The following is a 21,956-nucleotide window of genomic DNA, read 5'->3' on the forward strand; positions in this document are numbered from 1 at the left end:
AATTAAAGCTAAACCTGAAATTACCTAAAAGAGGAGGCGCAGCAAGAAGCAAGTGATGTGCACCTGCACTTGATACCAGTGTCTAGGTCTAAACAGATTCAACACCCTCATTCTAACTCTCAAATTCACCAAAGGTCAAATGTGTTACATTCTTCTTCGAAATGTGAAAAAATAAAATAAAATAAAAGGAGTCAGAAGAGAGGAGGAAATCTAAAATGATGAGAGTCATTTCTCTAGTATACATTAGGTCTGATGTAATCTGTTTCAAGCTTTCATATTTTTATATCAACCAACAACAAACAAAGATAAAACTGAGCAACATATACATTCACTCATTGCCCCACATACTCCTGAAGCATAAAAAGCATCCATACATGAAGCTGGGGAAGATTTCTTGAACTGTTTGATTCCAGAGAGAACTTAATCTAGAATAGCTTAAGAACTGTGCAGGCATTTCTAGTAGGCATTTTTGTTTAAAATCAAGTAGTGAAGAGCTGTGGACTTTTCTAAGACAAAAGTAATCTAGAGCGCAACAGTTCCTAAATAGCTGAGGTGTATAGTCATTAGTGTCAGGCCATCACAATAAAGGTCAAGAATAAAGCATTTAAGGCATCAAAGACAGATTGCAAACTGTTCTTGAACAGATCCAAGCCTTCCTAGACATAGTAAAGAGGGGTATTTCCCATGTTCAGAAAAAGTTTCAGAGACAGTTAACATCTACAACTCTATTGTATAACGCGGAGTTGAATACCACAGGGTAGGCCTACGCTAGAAATGCTAGACTGGCCCAGGCCCAGTTGCAGCAGTTAGTAGTAAATCCACCTCTCTGAGAGGTAGTTAGGTTGATCATAGAATTCTTTCCCTGACCTAGCAGTGTATACACCAGGGTTTCACAGTCCTGAGCAATGTAATTAAGCTGACCTAACTCTGTAGTACAGACCAGCCCCAGTTGCTGTGAACAGATTACTACTATTGAAATCACCAGGAAATCAAGTGATCAATAACAGAGAAAAAGCAAAACCCACCTTACAGGACCAATATACCATAGCATTTTAATTTTATGGACCACTGAACAAGTGATAGTCAAATCCAAAGTTCCTCAGCAGGATCCAGCTACCCCTTCCTTGATGGGAAGGCCACACTGGCTACATCTACACTGGAAAAACAAACAAACAAGAAAACCCAGCCCCACGTAACCTCAGCAGCAAGTCTCAGAGCCCAGGGCAACTGACTTCAGCTCACATGGCTCACATACAGGGCTAAAATTAGCAGTGTAGATGTTCCCGCTTGGGCTGAAGTCTTGGCTCTGAAAACCAACATCGAGGGTGGGTCTCAGAGTCTGGGCTCCAGCTTGCATGGAAACATCTACACTGCTATTTTTCAGATCCATAGCATGAGTCTGAGTCAGGTGACCTGGGCTTTGAGACTCTGCTGGTTTTTTTCTTTTCCCAAACAGTGTAGTGGGTACCATTAACCCTATCTTTTTAAGAATGAAGCACTTTAAGACTCTGTGCATATATACAGAAATCTCAAGAGCAGTCATTAGGTAGTATAACCTTTTTCTGGTAATGCCTGGACTTCCAGAAAAGAAAGGATGCCCTAGATGATTCTGGAGTTAGAAATCCAAAATGTGCCATACTGACTTGACACTGGAAAAAAAAATGGTTACCCACCTTTTAGTAACTGTTGTTCTTCGAGATGTGTTGTTCATGTCCATTGCAAGTAAATAGGTGTGCACGCACTGTGTGCAAGCCTGCCGGAAGATTTTCCCTTAGCAGCGTCCGTAGGGTCGGCCCAGGCGCCCCCTGGAGTGGCGCCACCATGGTGCCCTATAAAGGGGCCCGCCGACCCTCCATCCCCTCAGTTCCTTCTTGCCGGCACTCCGACAGAGGGGCAGGAGGGTGGGTGTTGGAAAGGACATGAACAACACATCTCAAAGAACAACAGTTACTAAAAGATGGGTAACCATTTTTTCTTTTTCGAGTGGTTGTTCATGTCCATTCAAAGTAGGTGACTCACAAGCCTAACCTTAGGAGGTGGGGTCGGAGATCACTGCTGACTGGAGAAGTGCATGCCCGAAGGCTGCATCCATCATCCCTCGCCTGGTGCGTGATGGCATAGTGAGACGAGAATGTGTGGATGGAGGACCACGTGGCTGCTCTACAAATCTTCCGAGTCTGAACCTGAGCCAGGAAAGCCACAGAGGAGGCCTGCACCCTAGTGGAGTGGGCTGTGACCAGAGGGACAGGGGTCTTAGCTATGCGGTAGCATTCCCGGATGCAGGTCGCAATCCAAGAAGAGATTTGCTGAGAGGAGACCGGGAGCCCCTTCATCCTTTCTGCCACTGCGACAAAGAGCTGGGTGGAGCGTCTGAATGGCTTGGTACGCTCTATGTAAAAAGCCAAGGCCCTGCGGACATCCAGGGAGCATAGCCTCCGCTCTTCGTTGGAGGCGTGTGGTTTCGGATAAAACACTGGGAGAAATATCTTGGCCCATGTGGAACTGCGAAACGACCTTGGGTAGGAAAGCCCGATGAGGTCTAAGTTGGACCTTGTTCTTGTAGCAGACTGTGTACGGGGGCTCTGACGTTAACACTCGAAGCTCCGACATCCATCGGGCCGAGGTGATCGCCACCAGGAAGGCGGTCTTATACGATAGGTACAGCAGGAACACAAAGCCAGAGGCTCAAAGGGAGGCCCCGAGAGGACAGAGGACCAGATTCAGGTCCCAAGCAGGGGTCGGCTGACGCACATGCGGAAAGGGCCTGTCCATACCTTTGAGGAAACACTCAGCTAGTGGGTTCGCAAACACCGAGGCACCCCCCTCTCCCAAAACGGATATGGCTGCCAAGTGAATGCGAATGGAGGAAAGGGAGAGGCCCAGCTGTCTTAGGTGAAGCAAATAGGCAAGGACAGAGGGAATTGGTACCCCCAGCGGGTCGTGACCCCGCTGATCCGACCATATGGAGAAGCGCTTCCATTTAGCCAGGTAGGTGGCCCTGGTGGATGGTTTCCTGCTACCTAGCAGCACCTGCCTGACCTGCTGGGAGCACTGCAACTCCACCGGGTTCAGCCATGGAGCATCCAGGCTGTGAGGTGAAGGGACTCGAGGTTTGGATGGTGGAGGGAGCTCTGGTCCTGCGTGATCAGGTCTGGGAGTAGGGGCAGCGTCAGGGGCGTCTGAACTGACATGTGCAGGAGTGATGTGTACCAATGCTGGCGTGGCCACGCCGGAGCTATCAGGATTACCCTGGCGTGATCCCTGCGAATCTTTAAAAGCACCCTGTGTATCAGGGGGATCGGAGGGAAGGCATAGAGCAGACCGTCCTCCCACGTCTGTAGGAAGGCGTCCGACAGAGACCCCTGACTGCAGCCCAGGAGGGAGCAAAACCGTCGGCACTTCCTGTTTTCCTTTGAAGCAAACAGGTCTAACTGGGGAAAGCCCCAGAGCTGGAAAATTGAGCGCACCACATCCCATCGGAGGGACCACTCGTGACCCCGGAACAAACGGCTGAGGGTGTCCGCCAAACTGTTCTGCTCCCCCGGAAGATAGAACGCTGTCAGGTGAATGGCATTGTGAACGCAGAAATCCCACAGCGCGAAGGCTTCCCTGCAGAGGGGAGAGGAGCGTGCACCCCACTGTTTGTGGATATAAAAAACTGCAGCCGTGTTGTCCAAAAGGACAAACGCACCTGCCGGCCAGGTGAGACCGGAAGGTCAAACACGCCAGATAGACCACTCTCAGCTCCCTGACACTGATATGCAACTCGAGGTCCTCCAGCGACCACAAACCCTGCATCTTGAGGCATCCCAGGTGAGCTCCCCAACCTTGATCCGAGGCGTCAGTCACCAGGGAGAGGGAGGGTTTCAGGGCAGCAAAGGGGACACCCATGCAGACTTCCCACAGGTCAAACCACCACAGTAGCGAGCTCAGCACCAAGCGGGGAACGGACACCACTGAGTCCAGGGGGTCCCTGACCGGGCGATAAATTGTCGTCAACCAGGACTGCAGAGGGTGAAGCTGGAGTCTGGCATGGACCACCACATAGGTGCACGCCGCCATGTGGCCCAACAGCCGGAGGCAAACTCACACCGTGGTAACAGAGGATAACCTCGGAAATTGCACGGAACCTGGACTCCGGCAGGTACGCTTTGGCGTGGGTGGAGTCCAGAACTGCTCCTATGAACTCTATTCGTTGCGTCGGAGACAGGGTGGATTTGGCTTCGTTTAGGAGGAGACCAAGATCAAGAAAGGTCTGCCTGATGAACAACACCTGGGTCTCTATCTGCTCCTTGGAGTGGCCCTTTATGAGCCAGTCGTCCAGGTAGGGGAATACCTGGATGCCCCACCTGCGCAGGAAGGCCGCCACTACCGCCATGCACTTCGTGAAGACCCTCGGAGCAGCTGACAGGCCAAACGGGAGCACCATGAACTGCAGATGGACGTTGGCCACGACGAATCTGAGGTACCGACGGTGCTGTGGAATTATGGCAATGTGGAAATAGGCGTCCTTTAAGTCGAAGGCGGCATACCAATCTCCTGGATCCAGGGACGGGATGACCGAGGACAGGGAGACCATGTGGAACTTGAGTTTTCGCACAAACTTGTTCAGCCGCCACAAGTCTAGGATGGGTCTCAAGCCCCTTTTTGCCTTCAGTATTACGAAATGCCGGGAGTAGAAGCCTTTGCCCCTGAGCTCCTGCGGGACTTCCTTCACCGCTCCTGCCTCTGTGAGGGACTTCACTTCTTGAATTAGAAGTTGCTCGTGAGAAGGGTCCCTGAAGAGGGACGGGGAAGGGGGTTGGTGGGGCGGAAGGGAGAACTGGATAGAATATCCCCTCTCTACCGTGCGGAGCACCCATTTGTCCAACGTAATTCGGGACCAGGCACGGCAGAAGTGGGACAGACGTGACCCAAAGTTAGGAGTGGAAGGATCCAGAGTCTCTATCGGTAGATCGTCCTCGATCGTACCATCAAATAGGGGGTCTAGGCCCAGATGGTGGTCTGGATTGGCTAGACTCCTAGCCGAAGGGGTGGCGCTGGTGACACCTCCTGCCATTTCTGCTCTTCCTGAGCCCCAGCTCCTGGCAAGTCTGTAGCTCGTATGGGCAAGAGGCTGCCTGCAGCCTAAATTGTCTGCGCTGAGTCACGGGGGTATGCAAGCCCAGCAAGCGAAGCGTGGCCCTCGAGTCCTTTAGGCTATGGAGAGGTTGGTCCGTTTTCTCTGAAAGCGGCATCTGCCCTTCGAAGGGGAGGTCTTGAATCGTCTGCTGGACCTCATAGGGCAGGTCCGAGACCTGGAGCCAGGCTCCCTGCCGCATGACCAGGCCCCTGGCCAGGGTGCGCGAGGCTGAGTCCGCCGCATCTAAGGCGGCCTGGAGGGAGGCTCAAGAGATCAGTTTGCCCTCCTCCACTAGGGCTGAAAACTCTGACCTCGAGTCCTGGGGAAGGAGCTCTACAAACTTCGACATGGTCGAACAGGTGTTGTGGCCCTATCAGCTTACTATTGCCTGTTGATTAGCAATGCGGAGTTGGAGATCCCCCGTGGAGTACACCTTTCTACCAAAGAGCTCAAGTCTTTTTGCATCCCTGCTCTTCGGTGTTCACCCCTGAAACCCTTGATGCTCACGCTGGTTAGCCGCGTCTACTACCAGGGAGTCAGGGGGAGGGTGGGTGTACAGGTGTTCGTGCCCTTTAGAGGGGACGAAGTAGCGCTGCTCCGTTCTCTTGGCAGTAGGGGCCAATGAGGCTGGTGTTTGCCATAGGGTGCAGGACGTATCCGCTAGTCTTCATCAGCGGGAGGGCCACCCCGGATGGCCCTGAGGGGGCCAGAATGTCCACTACATGGTCCGCGTCCACCTCGATCTCCTCCGCTTGGATTGCGAGATTTTGAGCTGCTCGCCAAAGCAATTGTTGGAGGATTCGAGTGTCCTCTAGGGCCGGTGCCGCAGCCGTGCCCGAGACCGCCTCGTCCGGGGAGGATGACTAGGAGATCACATGGAGCAGCCTTTCCTCCAGTGCATGCGGCCCCTCGGGGTCCTGCGGTACATGGTACTGAGGTTGCAGTGCCGGTTCCAAGTCTAAATGCAGCACCGCAGCCGGTACCGGGGTCGCCAGTGAGCAACTTGGTGTATCATGTGGTGCCGGCGGAGCCCGAACTGGAGCCGCTGCCGGTGTCGCTGCCTGGTAGGGGGTGCTGAACTTGAAAATGGCACACCCCTGCCCGGCAATGGTGCTGGTGGCGGAGGCAGCTGCGTCGGGGCCACCGACATCGAGGACACCGAAGCTGACCACGACAGAGGGCCAAACGCCTGGCCTACTGACTGATGGTAGGCCCAGAGAGTCCAAAACAGCCACTGCGAGGGCAGCTGCCATTGTTGCTGCCACTGCGGGTAACGTTGGTGGCTCACCCTCAAAATCGATCTCCTGCTCCGCGACCGGCCAGAGCGATAGGAGTCTGCCTCTGAGTCTGAGGCCCTGGGGGGAGCAGCGCCCGGTGCCGAAGGAGAGCGGTGCGGAGGCGGCAGGGAGCCTCTCTGGTCCGGTGCCGCCTTCACAGTGCAGTGCGGGGAGGGAGGCGACAGCATGGCCGGCTTGCCTCTAGACTGTACTGGTGGACGGACCACAGCAGACAACTCCCTACGATGCGGGGAGTCCGGTGATGGGAGGCCCATTAGGTCTGAGGCCGCCTCGAACGCCTTCGGCGTCGACAGGGGGCGTATGTCTCCGCTGAGTTCCACGGAGTTAGGCTGGTCCGGACTCAACTGCCCTCTCTGCGGTGCGGGAGTCGACGGAACCGCGGAGGGCTGTAGCCCAGCCTGTCTGCTTACACCCGCGGACGGCATCGGCCTTGGATCCTGGTGGGGTGACCGATCCCTCACCGGCTTCTTTCTCTTGGTGGGCACCGGTGAAGGTGAGCAGTGCCGCACTGAGGCCGACTTCCTATGACCCGACTCCGTCCGGTGCCAGGTTTTCGACAACTTGGGCTGGGCCCTAAGTCCTGATGTCGGTGCCGGTGCACTCTGCACCGAGGACGACGTGCTGGGCCCTGCCTCGGCCCGTTCTGGGTCCGAGGGTGGACGCAGGGCCGCCTCCATCAGGAGGACTCTAAGCCTTTGAGCCCTGTCCTTAAGAGTTTGCGGGCGGAAGCCTCTACAGATAGAGCACCGGTCCTTTCGGTGACTCTCTCCGAGGAACCTCAAACACGCAGAGTGTGGGTCACTCTTGGGCATGAATTTCCCGCAGTCCTTGCAGAGTTTGAACCCGGGGGACCCGGGCATGCCCCAGCGAGCGACGAAGACTCGGGGGGGGGGGGGGGGGACTCTCCAACTATGAAAAACTATATACGCAGATCTATCTAACTATAGTATGACTGAATACACAGACTAAATAGTAAGGATAGGACACTGCCAACTTGCTATGCAAGAGAAGATCCAGTTAGCCGTCACCGGCGGTAAGAAGGAACTGAGGGGGTGGAGGGTCAGCAGGCCCCTTTATAGGGGGCCGTGGTGGCGCCACTCCAGGGGGCGCCCAGGTCGACCCTACGGGCGCTGCTAAGGGAAAATCTTCCGGCTGGCGTGCACACGGCGCGCGCACACCTACTTACTTTGAATGGACATGAACAACCACTCAAAGAAGAAGAACAGGTTAGATAAATACCTGTCAGGAATGGTCTTGTTATTACTTCGTCCTGCCTTGAGTGTAGGGATTGGACTAGATGACCTACTGAGGTCCCTTCCATGGCTCTATGGAATTGTGCTATCCATTTTAACAACCAGAAGAACGTATCTGATAACTTTTAATATGTATTAAGTGAACAACTTTTTATATACTCCATCTTAAGCCGGTTCGTTTATAAGCCGACCCCCCCCCCCAAGCTGGATAAGTAAAAATGGAAAATTTTTATGACTTGTTCATAAGCCGACTCTCAGGGATCAGCAAACTTTGGATCCCGGGACATCAGAATAAGCCACTGGTGGGCCAAGATGGTTTGTTTACCTCAAGTGTCTGCAGGCATGGAGGTAAATCTAAGTAAACAAAGTGTCCCAGCGCGCCAGTTGCTTACCCTGACGGGCTGAGATAGCAACTGGTGGGGAAATTTTTTTTTGGGGGGGGGAGAAGCTGGGGGTCAGGGGAGTAACCCCTGTGACCACCCCCCACATGACCCCACCCCTAGCCCAGGACCCCCACAGTGTCCCCATCCCATCCCTTCCCACCTTATCTGGGGAGAGGCAGGGGAGGATGTCTCTGACCTGGCTTGAGCTGCTCTTGACAGGCTGGGCAGCTCGGCCACAGCCTGCTCTGGGGGTTGGGTCTCAGTGGCACGGCTGCAGCCTGCCAGCCCTGGAGCTGCAGCTGCTTCAGAAGTTGGGGGGAGAGCAGCGGGGCCAGAAGTGGAGAGACTCTGGCCCTACCTCTTCCCTTCTGGCTCTGCTGGCTATGCAGCCTCTCCTTGCTCCCTCTGTTGGGGGGAGGGGCTGTGTCCCACCTCTCCTCTCTATACCCGTTCATAAGCTGACCCCCTTCTCTGGTGCTTCACTTTTTTACTAAAAAAATTCGGCTTCTGAATGAGAATATACGGTATATCTACAAACAATGCCAGCTTCATTGAAAGGAGAAAAAGTACTTTAAAATAGGCAGTTACAAGTCATTTGAAAACCCCTGCTCACCTCCCAATTCCGCAGAATAAAAACCATACAGTTACTCCAGTCTACAGAATATGGACAGTGTGCTGATTTGGTGACTGGGCTGAGAGAAGTGCTGTTGGGACAATTAACATGTGGCAGGTTCTAAATGTCCCATAATATGCATCAAGAACACCCCCCGCACCCCACCCCCCAAAAGACAGTCAACATTAGGAATCAGAATTCTGGGCACAAAAAGTAAATTCCATGATATTAGGCTCTCTCCTGAGTTTTTCTGCATTGTACAATATTCAGCAATTTCTAAGCTTTCATTTTAAAAGAGTTAAGTTCATCTTTTCTATTGTGAAGATACAGGTAGCATAATGTAAGCCTGATAGAAAACCGTATCCAACCAATACAACATCAGCAAAGGTTGCTCGCTGCTCAATTATCCAATTCTCCTTAACTTTAGAACTTTAACTAAAACAATACAAATATTAACAATTTTTAAAAGACTTTCTCTGCCTCTTTCATATTTAGAAAGAAATAAGCTATGTAGAAAGTAAACACAAAAAACTATGTTAATACAACATTAAAGCTGGCTGGTTAAAATAAAAAAAGTCAGGTAATGCAACAGTTAAGGCTCCTACAGCAATAGTGCCTTGATCATGTTGCATATATGTAGCTTAGTAAAATCACTTACAAGAACACTTCACTCCAATTGTTTTTAAAATATGACAAACATTCGAATCTCTCAAGTGTCTGCGTGTGTACACACTCATACCATTTTTAGAACACATACACAAACTAAAACGAAAGACAGAATAGAGCTTTAATTTCTCATGTTTTCACCATAATTCTAAAGCAATACTGATTCTCCTTACCACTTCCGTTGATGTTTCTGCATGCTCGGAAGTAACATGTTCTTGAAGAGATGTTTCCGTATAACCCATTTTTCCACAATAAGGACAAGTAAAAGACTGTGGCTGCTCTACAGAGAAAGCTTCTCCACCATAGTACAAATCTGGAAAAGAAAAACAGTAGGCAGACTTCACTCATGAAGAAGCATTACTAGATACACTGGAGTTAAAATATGTATGGTACAGTTATCTCCCTTAAAGTAGTCCTTTGGTCAAGTGACATTTTAACTCAGGCACTTGGTTATATGTTTGAAAACATAAGGAGACATTGATATTTACAAAGGTGTTCAATGAAATAAACCCTCAAAGAAATAAATGGATTATGCTAATTTCATGCTACCAAATAAAATAAAACAAAACATTACCATCCAGTAACTGCAAGTGCCTCATGTGCCACTTTCTACCTGAGCTTGTCCTCTCCAACTCCACCCCCAAATCATTTTCCCAGATACAAGTTCACTACAGTAGAAATGTTGGGGTAGGCAGGTCTCCAGTAGGTTACCTTGGTCACCGCAAATCTACACAAAACAGTATTTAAATGTGTGTTGTCTACAATGGCACTCCTTCTACCACTGTTGGGAATGAACCAACATTAGCAACAATGGGAAATTGTAGAGAGAAAAAGCCAAGTCCAGACAAAGCTCACACTTGGTCTATTTACCGAAGCAAGGAACACTTGAAAGCCGTTATGGTCTAGTTTCCTTTTCAAGCACCTACACCTGTAGAATTTATATAGTTTGACTCCTGAACAAACAGCTACATTAAAATGCACCCTTGAGAACCTGTCATGAAAATTTAACCACCTCTACTAAAAACAAAAACAAAAAACAAAAAAAAATAATTAATCAACTCGCCCCTTCTTCACTATGATGACTACAAAACAAATAAAACTTGTTATTTACTTGCAAGCTTAAAAGAGGCATTTTTTCTGAGCACGTAGTTTCAACTCTTTTCCACCATTCTTCTTCCTTGGGCTTGTTGACAGTCAAAAAATGATTGGACATTTATATGGATAAAGAATATACAGTTCTAAACAATAAAGGATTGAAAAACTGAACAAGTTTTGGAAAAAAATATAAATCTTCATGCTCCAGGACATAAGCCAACCTCAAAATGATGGAGGTTACAAAGGAACTTCCCTGTGGGCACATACAGTTTCCTGCAACTTCCTGTACTAGCCTCTGTCAGACAGGATATGGGGCTAGACAGAATGGTTTAGAATAATTTAGAAGCACATGCACAGAGCCTCACTGCAGGAATCACACACCTAACCCCACATGCACTGAACCATTTCTGAACAATAATTAGCAGTTACAGGGCGTTTGCATACCCTAGAGCCCAATATTTCAAGACCTATGGCATTAAAAAGGAGCCTCCTCTACTGGTCTTTCTATTCCTGACTGCTTCATGAAGTCTTATTTGCAGATAGTTACTAAGGAGAGGTAAAGACGGAGGGTCAGTGTTGCTCTGTGGAAGCAACATATTGCAAAACAAGAGTCGGACTGTTTACCAAAACGTCTTTTTCTAATTCATGACACTGTTCCCATAGGGCTCTAAGTAGGAGGCTAAGAAAAAGATATTCTTTTCAAAACATTCACTGCTAGCATACACTACAGGGAGTACAGGGACTTATCCTTGCTGGAGAGGAAATCCTGTCACAGCCAAACTGTGACTATTTGGTTAGTCCACCAGATTCAACCCTCTTTGAAAGAGCCACAAAGACGCAGACTGCCATCAGGCCTAGGTGTCAAATAAAACTTCACTTCTACCCTGCATCTGGCTAAACTCATTGACTAAAACAGATCTTGGAACCTGTCTCATAGCAACCAAGCTAGAGCCTGGTGAAATCTAAGGTGACCCCTATGAAGGTTAGAATGGGGAACAAAGGGAACTATCATAGGGTCTCTCTCCACCTGCAGGCCCTGATAATGCTGATGAGACACAACCACAGAAAAGAACATGGCTGCTTCTAACCCAAAAGTTAGTACCTCTGTCTGTTAGCAGCTGCTGCCTTCCACAAACCTGAGGTGTGTATGCATTAACCTTTCTGAGATGTGGAAGTAGGCGTTTTGAGGGTTAAGTTCACCATATCCACTGTGAGAGCTGAAAGCAGGGATTATGGTGCCCAGAAACAGAAGTAATCTATTCAATATTAAGAGATGCATAATAGGCAAAAAAGTTTCCTTTTGGAATAAGAAAAGGCTAGGAATGGAAGCACTTTGAACATAGAATATCAGGGTTGGAAGGGACCTCAGGAGGTCATCTAGTCCAATCCCCTGCTTAAAGCAGGACCAACTCCAACTAAATCATCCCAACCAGGGCTTTGTCAAGCCTGACCTTAAAAACATCTAAGGAAGGAGATGCCACCACCTCCTTAGGTAACCCATTCCAGTGCTTCACCACCCCCCTAGTGAAAAAGATTTTCCTAATATCCAACCTATATATCCTCCACTGCAACTTGAGACCATTGTGCTGTCATCTGGTAGGAGTGAGAACAGTCTAGATCCATCCTCTTTGGAACTCCGTTTCAGGTAGTTGAAAGCAGCTATCAAATTCCCCCTCGTTCTTCTCTTCTGCAGACTATATAATCCCAGTTCCCTCAGTCTCTCCTCATAAATCATGTGCTCCAGCCCCCTAATAATTTTTGTTGCCCTCCACTGGACTCTTTCCAATTTTTCCACATCCTCCTTGTAGTGTGGAGCCCAAAACTGGACACAGTACCCCAGATGAGGCCTCACCAATGCCAAATAGATAGGAATGATCATATCCCTCGATCTGCTGGCAATGCTCCTACTTATACAGCCCAAAATGCCGTTAGCCTTCTTGGCAGCAAGGGCACACTGTTGACTCATATCCAGCTTTTCATCTACTGTAACCCCTACATGCTAGTTTGATTACTTCTAATTTTTGGTAGGTCTTCCCAGACAGTGGATAAATATCTAACAACTGAATGACAGGGAACCCCTTCCCTTTCCTCCCTCCCACACAAATTTTATGTCAGATCCAACTATAAGAGCTGTTTCCAGTTTATCAATCCAGTTCCAGAAACTTCCCAAATAGTAACACTGTGTACACAGATCTTGCTACAAATAATTAAACAAAAACATGAACAGTAAGTTAATCAGAAGGACAAAGTATAGTAGAAAAAAGGGAAGTCCACACAAAACTCCCACAAGCAGCAAGATGTAAGCAAAAAAATAAGTATATAAGAAATGCTTGCTTGTTACAGCTGCCATCTATAAAACAAATTTCAAAATCAAAAGTATTTAAAAACAAGAGGGAGGGAACTGAGTGACAATTCCCAGGTTTTCAGTTGAGCTAACTCAGACCTGGGTATCTGGACCTATCTGAGGTTAGGAAAAATCAAAATCTGCCCTACATGCCAAAGCTGTGTCCACAGAGTGAAGACTCCGGCAACAGTACCCCACGTACTGACATAAACAGGGGGACAGTATTGAGATAAAAGAGGAGATTCAGCACAAATGCCATCAAATCCAAGATTCCGATCCTCATCTTCAAGACTGTCGAATACAGCCCCTACATGAATCTCAGCCCTCCCTTGGGAGGTGGGAGGGTCCCAGAGCCCAGGCTCCAGCTCAAGGCTAGAAGTCCACACTGCAGTGAAACAGCCCCGCAGCCCAAGCCCTGAACCTGAGCTGGCTGGCATGGGCCAACACAGACCAACCGTGTCTAGTTGCTATATAGACACACCTTAGGATTGCTCAGACAAAACCAGTCTTGCTATAATGGATGAATGTAAAAAAACAACAACAAACAGTGAGACATTTTCTTGCCTTCATCTACCAGTATGACAACACAATACTTTATCTGCACTGACCCACAGGACATAGAAAAATAAAATAAAATGTAAATTTCCCTTAAGTTATTTTTCTGAGTGTTGTAAAGAAACGCACATGTAAATTAAAATTTTGCCACTGAACAGATAACAATATGAGGTTGGTTGTCAGATTGTTACATTGACATTTGACCCAAAGGATCAAAAAGTAACTTTCTTCTAACACTGATATTAAAGAGCTTTATTAGAATAAGGCAGTGTTATCACTAAAGACACACTTCCTACTTCACTGCAGAGTTACTGGCTAAAACCTTCCCAGCCCTCCTGCCTGGATTCCTCTTACAGACCTAAAGAAGAAACATACATGCCCTTATACCTTCACGCCTCACTATATTTGTGTGTGAGAGAACTATCTGTAAGAAAAATATTTAGAAATAAAGATTCACCACGCACCCAAATCTAATCTTGTGGCTTGAGAAGGACTTGTCCAGTTGATTAATATGAATAAGCAAATCCCAAAAGGAACAGACTCTTATTCAACTTGTTTAGGACTGTTCTCGAAAGGAGATAATCCTGTTACTAAAGCACTGGTACAAGTAACCACTGCTACTAGAGTCATATGCCAACAACTAGATTTGAAACCAGTTGAAGATGTTGCCACTTTCTTCTATACTGATCACCTATCAACTTCATTCATGTAGGAGGATCTCTGGGTACAGTTATGTCCACTGGCAACAGCCAGTATTGTTCTGTATTGTTGTCCATCCAGTTTGATCAGCTTCTGTCCTTCTGGTTGTAGCTTGGGTAAGCTTCAAGCTGAAATCCAGTTACTGAAGCTTGAGACTAGAGTTTGGTATCTCTGCAGCTTTGTCTACACTACAGCCTATGTTGGCATAATTTATGTCACTCAAGGGTGTGAAAAAACAAACGTGCACAGCGCTATGTTGGCAGGAGACTTTCTCCCGCTGACACAGCTTCTGCTGCTCCTAGAGGTGGTTTTAATTATGCCAACAGCATAAAGCATCTTCACTAGACGCTCCGCATGGGCATAGCTGTATCGGTACAGCTGCTGCGCTGCACATATAGACATGGCCTAAGCATCACATTCTTTAAGCAGAGACACTCAGTATAAATGGCAGTCTTGAAGGTTGGCAGGATTGTTCGGATCTGTTGCTCCATAAGCATCCGAGTTGAGATCACCCTGGTGATTGATGTGACAGTTACCCTACAGCTCAGCACAGTTAAGGAGAGAGCTTCTTGTTGTAGAATTCTATTAAGAATTTATACCTCTCCCTCCGCAAATCCATTCCCTTGGGTTTAGATGGGGAAGGGGGCTGGGTGGAATTAACATGCTTGAAATCACAATGCATCCTGAAAACTTGGAATTCAGCAAATGGTGGCGAAAAAGTTAGGTCAACCTAGCTATGTCACTCAGGGGTGTGAAAAATTCACACTCCTGAGCAACATGGTTAAGCTGACCTAAACCCCAGTGTAGACAGAGCTAAGTTGATGGAAGAATTCTTCAATCTCCTCAAGAGTTGGCAGCTAGGTCGATGGAATACCCACACTGACGAACTTCTCCCTTGGCACAGACAGTGTCTACACTGAAACACTACAGCTGTGCTGCTGAAGCATTTCAAGCATAGACAAGCCCTTGATGATCAGCGATTCTCTCTTCTGGAATGCCAAAATGAGGAAATATGACTTTAAGATCTAGTAAGCAGAATTTCTACAATCTAAAAAATAGCTAATGACTACCAGACATGCACATCCTCCTCCTTTACACAGGTCTAGTGTTATTCTCTTCTGAGGCCTCTCAGGAAATAGATTCTTTCAACTGTATCTTTCTGGTCTTTTTTCAAGACCTATGTGATTCCACCTTCTGTTTCAAGTCCTTGCCCTATGCTGGGCCAGTACACAGATGGCTGGACTCACTCTCCGCATTTTAAGGCTCTGGTGTCCATCAAGCTTCCTTACCAATGTCATCCTGTAAGAACCGAAGAACTACAATACAATTGCCATAGGAGATCAGATCTTCCGCTTCAGAGAGTTTACCTCTCACTGAAAAGAAGTTCCAGGTTGCCTGTGGGACCTCTGAACAGTAAAAGGGGCAACCAGACCTTATAAACTTGAACATAGCGAATTAGCATTAGTGTCTATCTTATTCAGTTCTGATGCCTCTCATGGGAGCTTCCATATCATCCTGAGTCTCTGGAGACTCTGGATGACCAATAGGCCATAAAGGTATCAGGTGCATATTCTGCAATACATTAATCTCTTATGTATGAGCAATCCCTGACATCCAAGAGCACTGTATCCGTGTCTTTATTTTTCATTAATGATACGTACGGCTTGTCTGGCAAAAGTTTGAAGTTGTGCACGACCTTGTGAATGTCTCACTTGGCAGCGTGGCCTAAGACTAGAGCACTGGACGGGAAATCAGTAGACGTCGGTTTTACTTCCAGCTCTGCCACTGGCAGTCGGGAGATCTTGGTCAAATCACTTCATTTCTGAGCTTCGGTTTCCCCATATGTAAAATAGGTATAGTACTTTTTCCTTTGTAAAGCGCTTTCAGATCTATGGATGAAAAGTGCTCTACAAGAGCAAGGTATTACTACTATATGCTCACCAAATGAGGTATTACTACCATACAAGCTCTGCTTGGGTGTAACTTGTTGGTCTGAAAGTCATCAGAACAATATACAAGTCATAACCATGTAATCTAAGTATTACCCTACTCAGACCACTGCTGCTAGCATCTGCTAAAATGGCTACAGACTTGAAACAATGAAATGCCACTTCAGGGAATGTGGGCAGTAGATTATTTAATCCATAAAAATGGGTTCCTGCACTTTTTCTCCAAATCCACAGAGTGCATTTTAGGTTGGTCTTTTAAGGTAAGGTTAGGCATAAATTTGCTCCAAAATGTTATCAGACTGAAGAATCACATCAAGATTTATATGCAGTGACACTTCAACTCTGGCTCTGACTTTTTCAGGATCTGCCTTTACCCTTCTTTATTAATCTCATATCCCAAGAATTAGAGTTTGGTTTGTTATGATATGCACTTTATTTAGCCCAGCAGCCTCAACTACCTTCAAACCTTGGTTTAACCTAGTTAAACTAAAATTTAAGGTTCACTTGTGATGCTGAATGGGTTGTCAACTTGACACTGTCAGGGTGTAACAAGACTTGCCCAAACCATTAACTTAATCTAAAGAAATAACATTGCTGAACTAGTTCATTTGGAGATGACCCTCCATGAACGAAAAAATAAAACTCTCTCATAACTGCTTCACTGAGCAACTTTAGACTTATCAGATATGGACGTAGCCATTTTTTCCCGAACGAGCACAATAGGCCATTATGCTACTTTTCTCCATCCCACCCATTTCTTCCTTCACTTTGAGAAGCACTGGGTTGGGCATCCTCCAGGCTATGATGAGTAGAGCCCTGCGTGGACATACAAATGTGTATTCGCATCCAATCCGTGGATTTGGAGGGCTCTACAGCAGTGGCTGGACTGACACTACGAGGCCCAGGGCAGATGGAGGAGCCACACTGTGTTTCCTCAGGAAAAAAACTATATCCACACTGATAACCGAAGAAATGATCCACGGATATAAAGTGGATAGCAGTGGATTTGCACAGCTCTAATGATGAGCATATAATGCAGAACTCTCTTCTTCCTACAGAATCTGCAGTGGTTCTACTTTAAAGCTGGCCATTTCTGGTCAACACAATCCCAACGTTGTCTCGGTGTTTTGAATCCTATCTCGATGGCTGTGACTGAGTCTACGAAGTTACCTGGGTTGGCTCCATTCAAGACAAAAGCGGTCAAATACTACTTGCCCCGTAGGTAGTACAGAGCTTTGTGCTGACAAAGACACCCTATCCACCTCCATGGGCTTATGAGAATCAGCTTGGGCCTTCCAACTAGAGGCTGGAATTCCTGCCTTTCAATTCAAAATTAATTCTAAAGACGTAAGTGTGATGCATGCATCCTGCAAAATAAATAACCCTCAAAAGACAGATGGGGAGAGAACGTTTGTGTTTTTGTTTATTTACATATGTATGAGTAATGTTGACTACTAAAGAACATTCTATCATTTAAATGGATTGTAAACACGTGATATCGCTGTATTCATCATTCTTTGAAACATACAGCAAATAATCTGTGAATGGTGGAGGAACAAGCAAATTCCCTTATGTTAATTCTAGAGCTAAGTACTGGTGATGGACCTCCTTCAAAGTCATCCTAATTACCTATGAACTATTTCTGAAAGAACTCTTTGCAACTACAAAGCTCACCATCTCTGCTATGAATATGCAACTCAATGAATTTAACTCATGTCTGTATGTATATTGATCTTTTAACCACACTCCGTTTTGTTTTTTTAATACATTTTAGTTTAGTTATTAAGAATTGGCTGTAGTGTGTATTTGGTTAAGATGTAATGTGTCTGATCCTTTAGAATTGGTAGAATCTTTTCTTTTATATGATGATAAAGTAAGGTTTTCAGAAATCATCATATTTGACTTAGGTACCTGGATGGAGGCCAGAAGCTGGATCACTTTAAGGGAACTGTGTTGTCTGTACTTCTGAGAAACCAGTAAGGTAATAAATAAGCTGTTCTGTGTTGGCCTGGCAAATCTAAGTATTGGAATATCCACCAGCTTTTTGCAGATTGTCTGTCCCATTCTTTGCAGTTCACCCTAATTGAGTGACCACAGCTGGCTCCCACTAGGACCCCAGTCACAGTAAGTGACTGATTTTTTTTATTTTTTAAAAAAATTGTGTTCAAATGTCCTTGCACGCAGATCCCAGGAAATAGGCACCAGTCTATTGCTGAGCTTCCACCCTGTAACCTTTACTTCAGACATTTTCCCCAGCATCCTTTATTCTTCCATTTCCTGCACATTCTTTCACAGGCTACAAAGACATTCACTTCTCATGTTTTCTACGTTGCTGCACTTGCAGGCAGAAATGTGGCAGAACTCAGTGCCCCTAAGGCTTTTTTTTTTTTTTTTTTAAATGTTACTGAACTTTCTCCCCATGGGAGTGTTTTCTTTCCTACTTTCACCATGCTTCCATTACGTTCTTTCTGGGTGACTTGTTAGTTCAGTTTGTTGTGCCAGCTGCATCACCTGTTCCAGAGTTAGTTCCAACATGTATTGTAATTCTTCTCAAAGTTCCTTGTTTAAAATCCCAAATACTAGACAATCTCTTAAGGGGTTTCCTGATACCAAAGTCATATCGTCTCCTTGGTTATATAGGAAGTCTTATAAAGGTTTCCACACTCTAAGCGTCTGCGCACTTCGGTAAAAATCACGTTTTCACACATACCGTTGCTTTTTGGAATGTCAGGCTTAAACATTTTAAGCAGGTCATCATAGTTCTTCCTCAATCCCTCTGAAGTGAAAGCAAAGGACTTGTAAATACCGCTTCACTCTCTAACGCACAAATTAACGAGATAACCTGCACTTGTACTGTCTGACAATAAGCTTTGTTATGATTCAAAATCCAGGGATGTGCTTCTTCCATTCAGGCTGTTCCGTGGGTTTAATCAAATCAAAAGTCTTGCCACGGGCTGAACTTTAGTATTTTCTTTTCTTATTCATATTAGTTCTAAAAGAGTCATCTTCTGACATCAAATCACATGACAATGGTAAATAATCATAGAAACTTGCTTTTTGCTAATTGTAAACAAGAAACTAAGAGAAAAGAAAATGGAGATATCCCTAAAGCTACTCTGATCTGTGCCTCCCTCTGCTTCACTGTAGCATTTCTACCTCCAACAGATTCCAGCCCTCCTCCTACCTAGATTTCTGGTACAGAGTTAAAGAAACTAAGAGTACAGTAACCTAGAAATGTGGTTGCTTATCAGAGGGACTTCCAAAGAAGCCATTCCAATTTTAGGGAGGCAAAATGTACTTTAAAGGCCTAAATTTTAAAAAAAAAAAAGTCCAGATGTTCTATTTATTTATTTATTTAAAATAAAGCTCACACAAAAAAAATTGTTTATATAAATTGCTAAAACCTCAGATATAACAATCAGGAAATTTAAACTTGGGAGACCCACGCCAACCATAACTCAGCCTTGTTGCACAAACACAGTCAGACCAAAATTTACACTAGGCTCACATTAATATTTTAATCTATATGTGCAGTGTAACAGAGTAATGGCTGCTGTTGAAATTATGTTATATATAATATAAATATTTAGTTATATATAAATTATGTTTATAAATGGCCAACCATACCACTGAAATAATGTAGTGTGGTGTATTTAATTTTCCCTTCCATTAGAAAATGGAAACTAAATAACAACACAATTAGGGAAAAAAGAAAAATATGGAAGTTATAAGATGCCACTGGATTTGAGAGCATGTTCATTGTTAAACACTTTAATTTCAAACTTCGGATGCTAAGACATGTCACTTTCTTGGACCACTGTAATGGAATCTTCAAACTACATAGAGAACTGATGTTGTGATGGGAGTGGAATTACTTCAGGACTTGGCTAGAAGTAATGTGGTGAGCCTAGAAGAAGCAAAATTTATATTTGTATACGCAGCATAGCTATCTGTTCTCTGTGAGCACCAAATCTATAAGGAAAAGTAGCGTACTGCACACGTGCAATACAACTCAACTCATGCATAACTTTATCTAATTGTAATTTTTCAAACTTTACACTATTCAGAAGTTTTAATTCCAAGCCATTTGAGTTTTCCAGGCTCAAGAAAAGCAGCTAAAAATTCACATGAAGCTTAAAAAGACTTTTCATGTTTAGATAATGGATAACAGCCAAGTGGAATTTCATCAAATTATATAAAATTTACTCTGAAGGTTTAGAACAAGCCTGAAGAAGTTAGTCCAAAGAACATGAAAGTACCTCCTTAGCCATACCTGTAGCATTACAAATATGGTGCTATGGAATCACGATTGTGAAACAAAGGAACAGAAGCCAATCTTTATATTTAATGGTTTTGTACTTAATTAGAATAGTTGTATTCAATTGTATTCCAAGCAAAAGGACTTGAGGCTAATTTTCCAGTATTCAGCAGCAACCTAGCATTGCCACAGGGCTGGCCTACACTGCGGGGGAAAATCGATCTCAGATACGCAACTTCAGCTACGTGAATAACGTAGCTGAAATCGAAGTATCTAAGATCGAATTACTCAACGTCCTCACAGCGCGGGATCGATGTCCACGGCTCGCCATGTCGACTCCGCAACTCCATTCGGGTTGGTGGAGTTCCGGAATCGATATAAGTGCGTTCGGGGATAGATATATCACGTCTAGATGAGACGCGATATATCGATCCCCGAGGAATTGATTGCTACCCGTCGATACGGCGGGTAGTGAAGATGTAGCCTGATGTGTTAACAACCCTAGAGAAACAACCAAATATGACAGCCCTCCCCATCTCATCTTTGTCACTACATTACTTCTAGCCAGTGACACTCTACAGCAGAGTATTAACTTTTTCATTTAGCCTTGATATAACTTGTCATAAAATTAAGTTTGTTTTAGACTGATAGATGTCCTTAAGAGATGTATTCAAATATCTGATCAGATAACCTAAGAGTCAAATGAAGAGAAAGCAGAAATAAAGACTCTCTCAGAAATTAAGTTTCACATGCTGCCACCAAAAACAAGCCTCAGTAGAATGTTTTTAAAAGAAAAATTCTGTAGACTCATTTTTTAGTGATGCTGCTCAAAACACCATGTTGATAAACAGAAAATGACAATACTTAGATATACTTCTACATAAGAACCACAATTTCAATGAGATATCACTTACCAAAATCTACCCTTGTTAGTATGCACTGCATTGGATGGTCAGTTGTATGCCTTGTTGTAGTTGCACCACTTTCATAACAAGATGCACACAGATCGTAATCGTAGCAAATTAAACACTTGTATCTGCGACCTCGAAAATTTCCTTTTAAACATGCATCACAGCTGACACCTGTAAACAAAAAAAAATGCTCATGAGCAGTGGTAATTGCACTTTGTTTGGAAGGAAAGCAGGCTTGTCGCTATTTTTCCTCCACCTGAAAGCAGCACCAAAAAAAAAACAAAAAACCACACACACACACACCCCCAGGCAGGTTTTATGCAAATAAAACGTATTATAAGACTAAGCACATTTACTCCTCAAACATAAAAAGGCACATACTGTCCAAAATGAAAAGCCTGAATTCTGCAAGTGAAGCACAAGAACACGATCAAATCATCAGTTTATTAACTAGTTAAGATTACAATAGAACCTCAGAGTTACGAACTGAGCAGTCAACCACACCTCTCATCTGGGCCCGCTAGTACACAACCAGGCAGTAGCAGAAAGATTAAAAAAAAAAGCAAATACAGTAACTCCTCACAAATTTGTCTGGTTAATGCTGTTATGTTGCTGATCAATAGGGAATATGCTCGTTCAAAGTTGTGCAATGCTCCCTTCTAACATCACTTGGCAGCCACCTGCTTTGTCCACTGCTTGCAGGAAGAGCAGCCCATTGCAGCTAGCTGGTCGGGGCCTGGAATCAGGGTGGACTGGCAGCCCTTCCCCACACCTTCCCTTAAGTTCCCTGTGCAGCAGCTGCCCAGCTGG

The 21,956-nt window shown here is 45.5% G+C and overlaps 1 protein-coding gene across 1 annotated transcript in view; it reads right to left on the bottom strand.

Annotated features, from left to right (window-relative positions):
- KCMF1 (potassium channel modulatory factor 1) overlaps window positions 1–21,956 on the bottom strand; it is a 72,696-nt gene that overhangs the window by 22,714 nt on the left and 28,026 nt on the right. The window contains exons 2-3 of the mRNA XM_050944379.1: window positions 21,150–21,317; window positions 9,509–9,648 (exon numbers count right to left, since the gene is read on the bottom strand). Of these exons, the coding sequence (XP_050800336.1) occupies window positions 9,509–9,648; window positions 21,150–21,317 (308 nt within the window). The remainder of the gene's footprint in view (window positions 1–9,508; window positions 9,649–21,149; window positions 21,318–21,956) is intronic.

This window comes from Gopherus flavomarginatus, chromosome 3 (assembly GCF_025201925.1).
Source record: "Gopherus flavomarginatus isolate rGopFla2 chromosome 3, rGopFla2.mat.asm, whole genome shotgun sequence".
NCBI classification, from domain to species: Eukaryota; Metazoa; Chordata; order Testudines; family Testudinidae; genus Gopherus; species Gopherus flavomarginatus.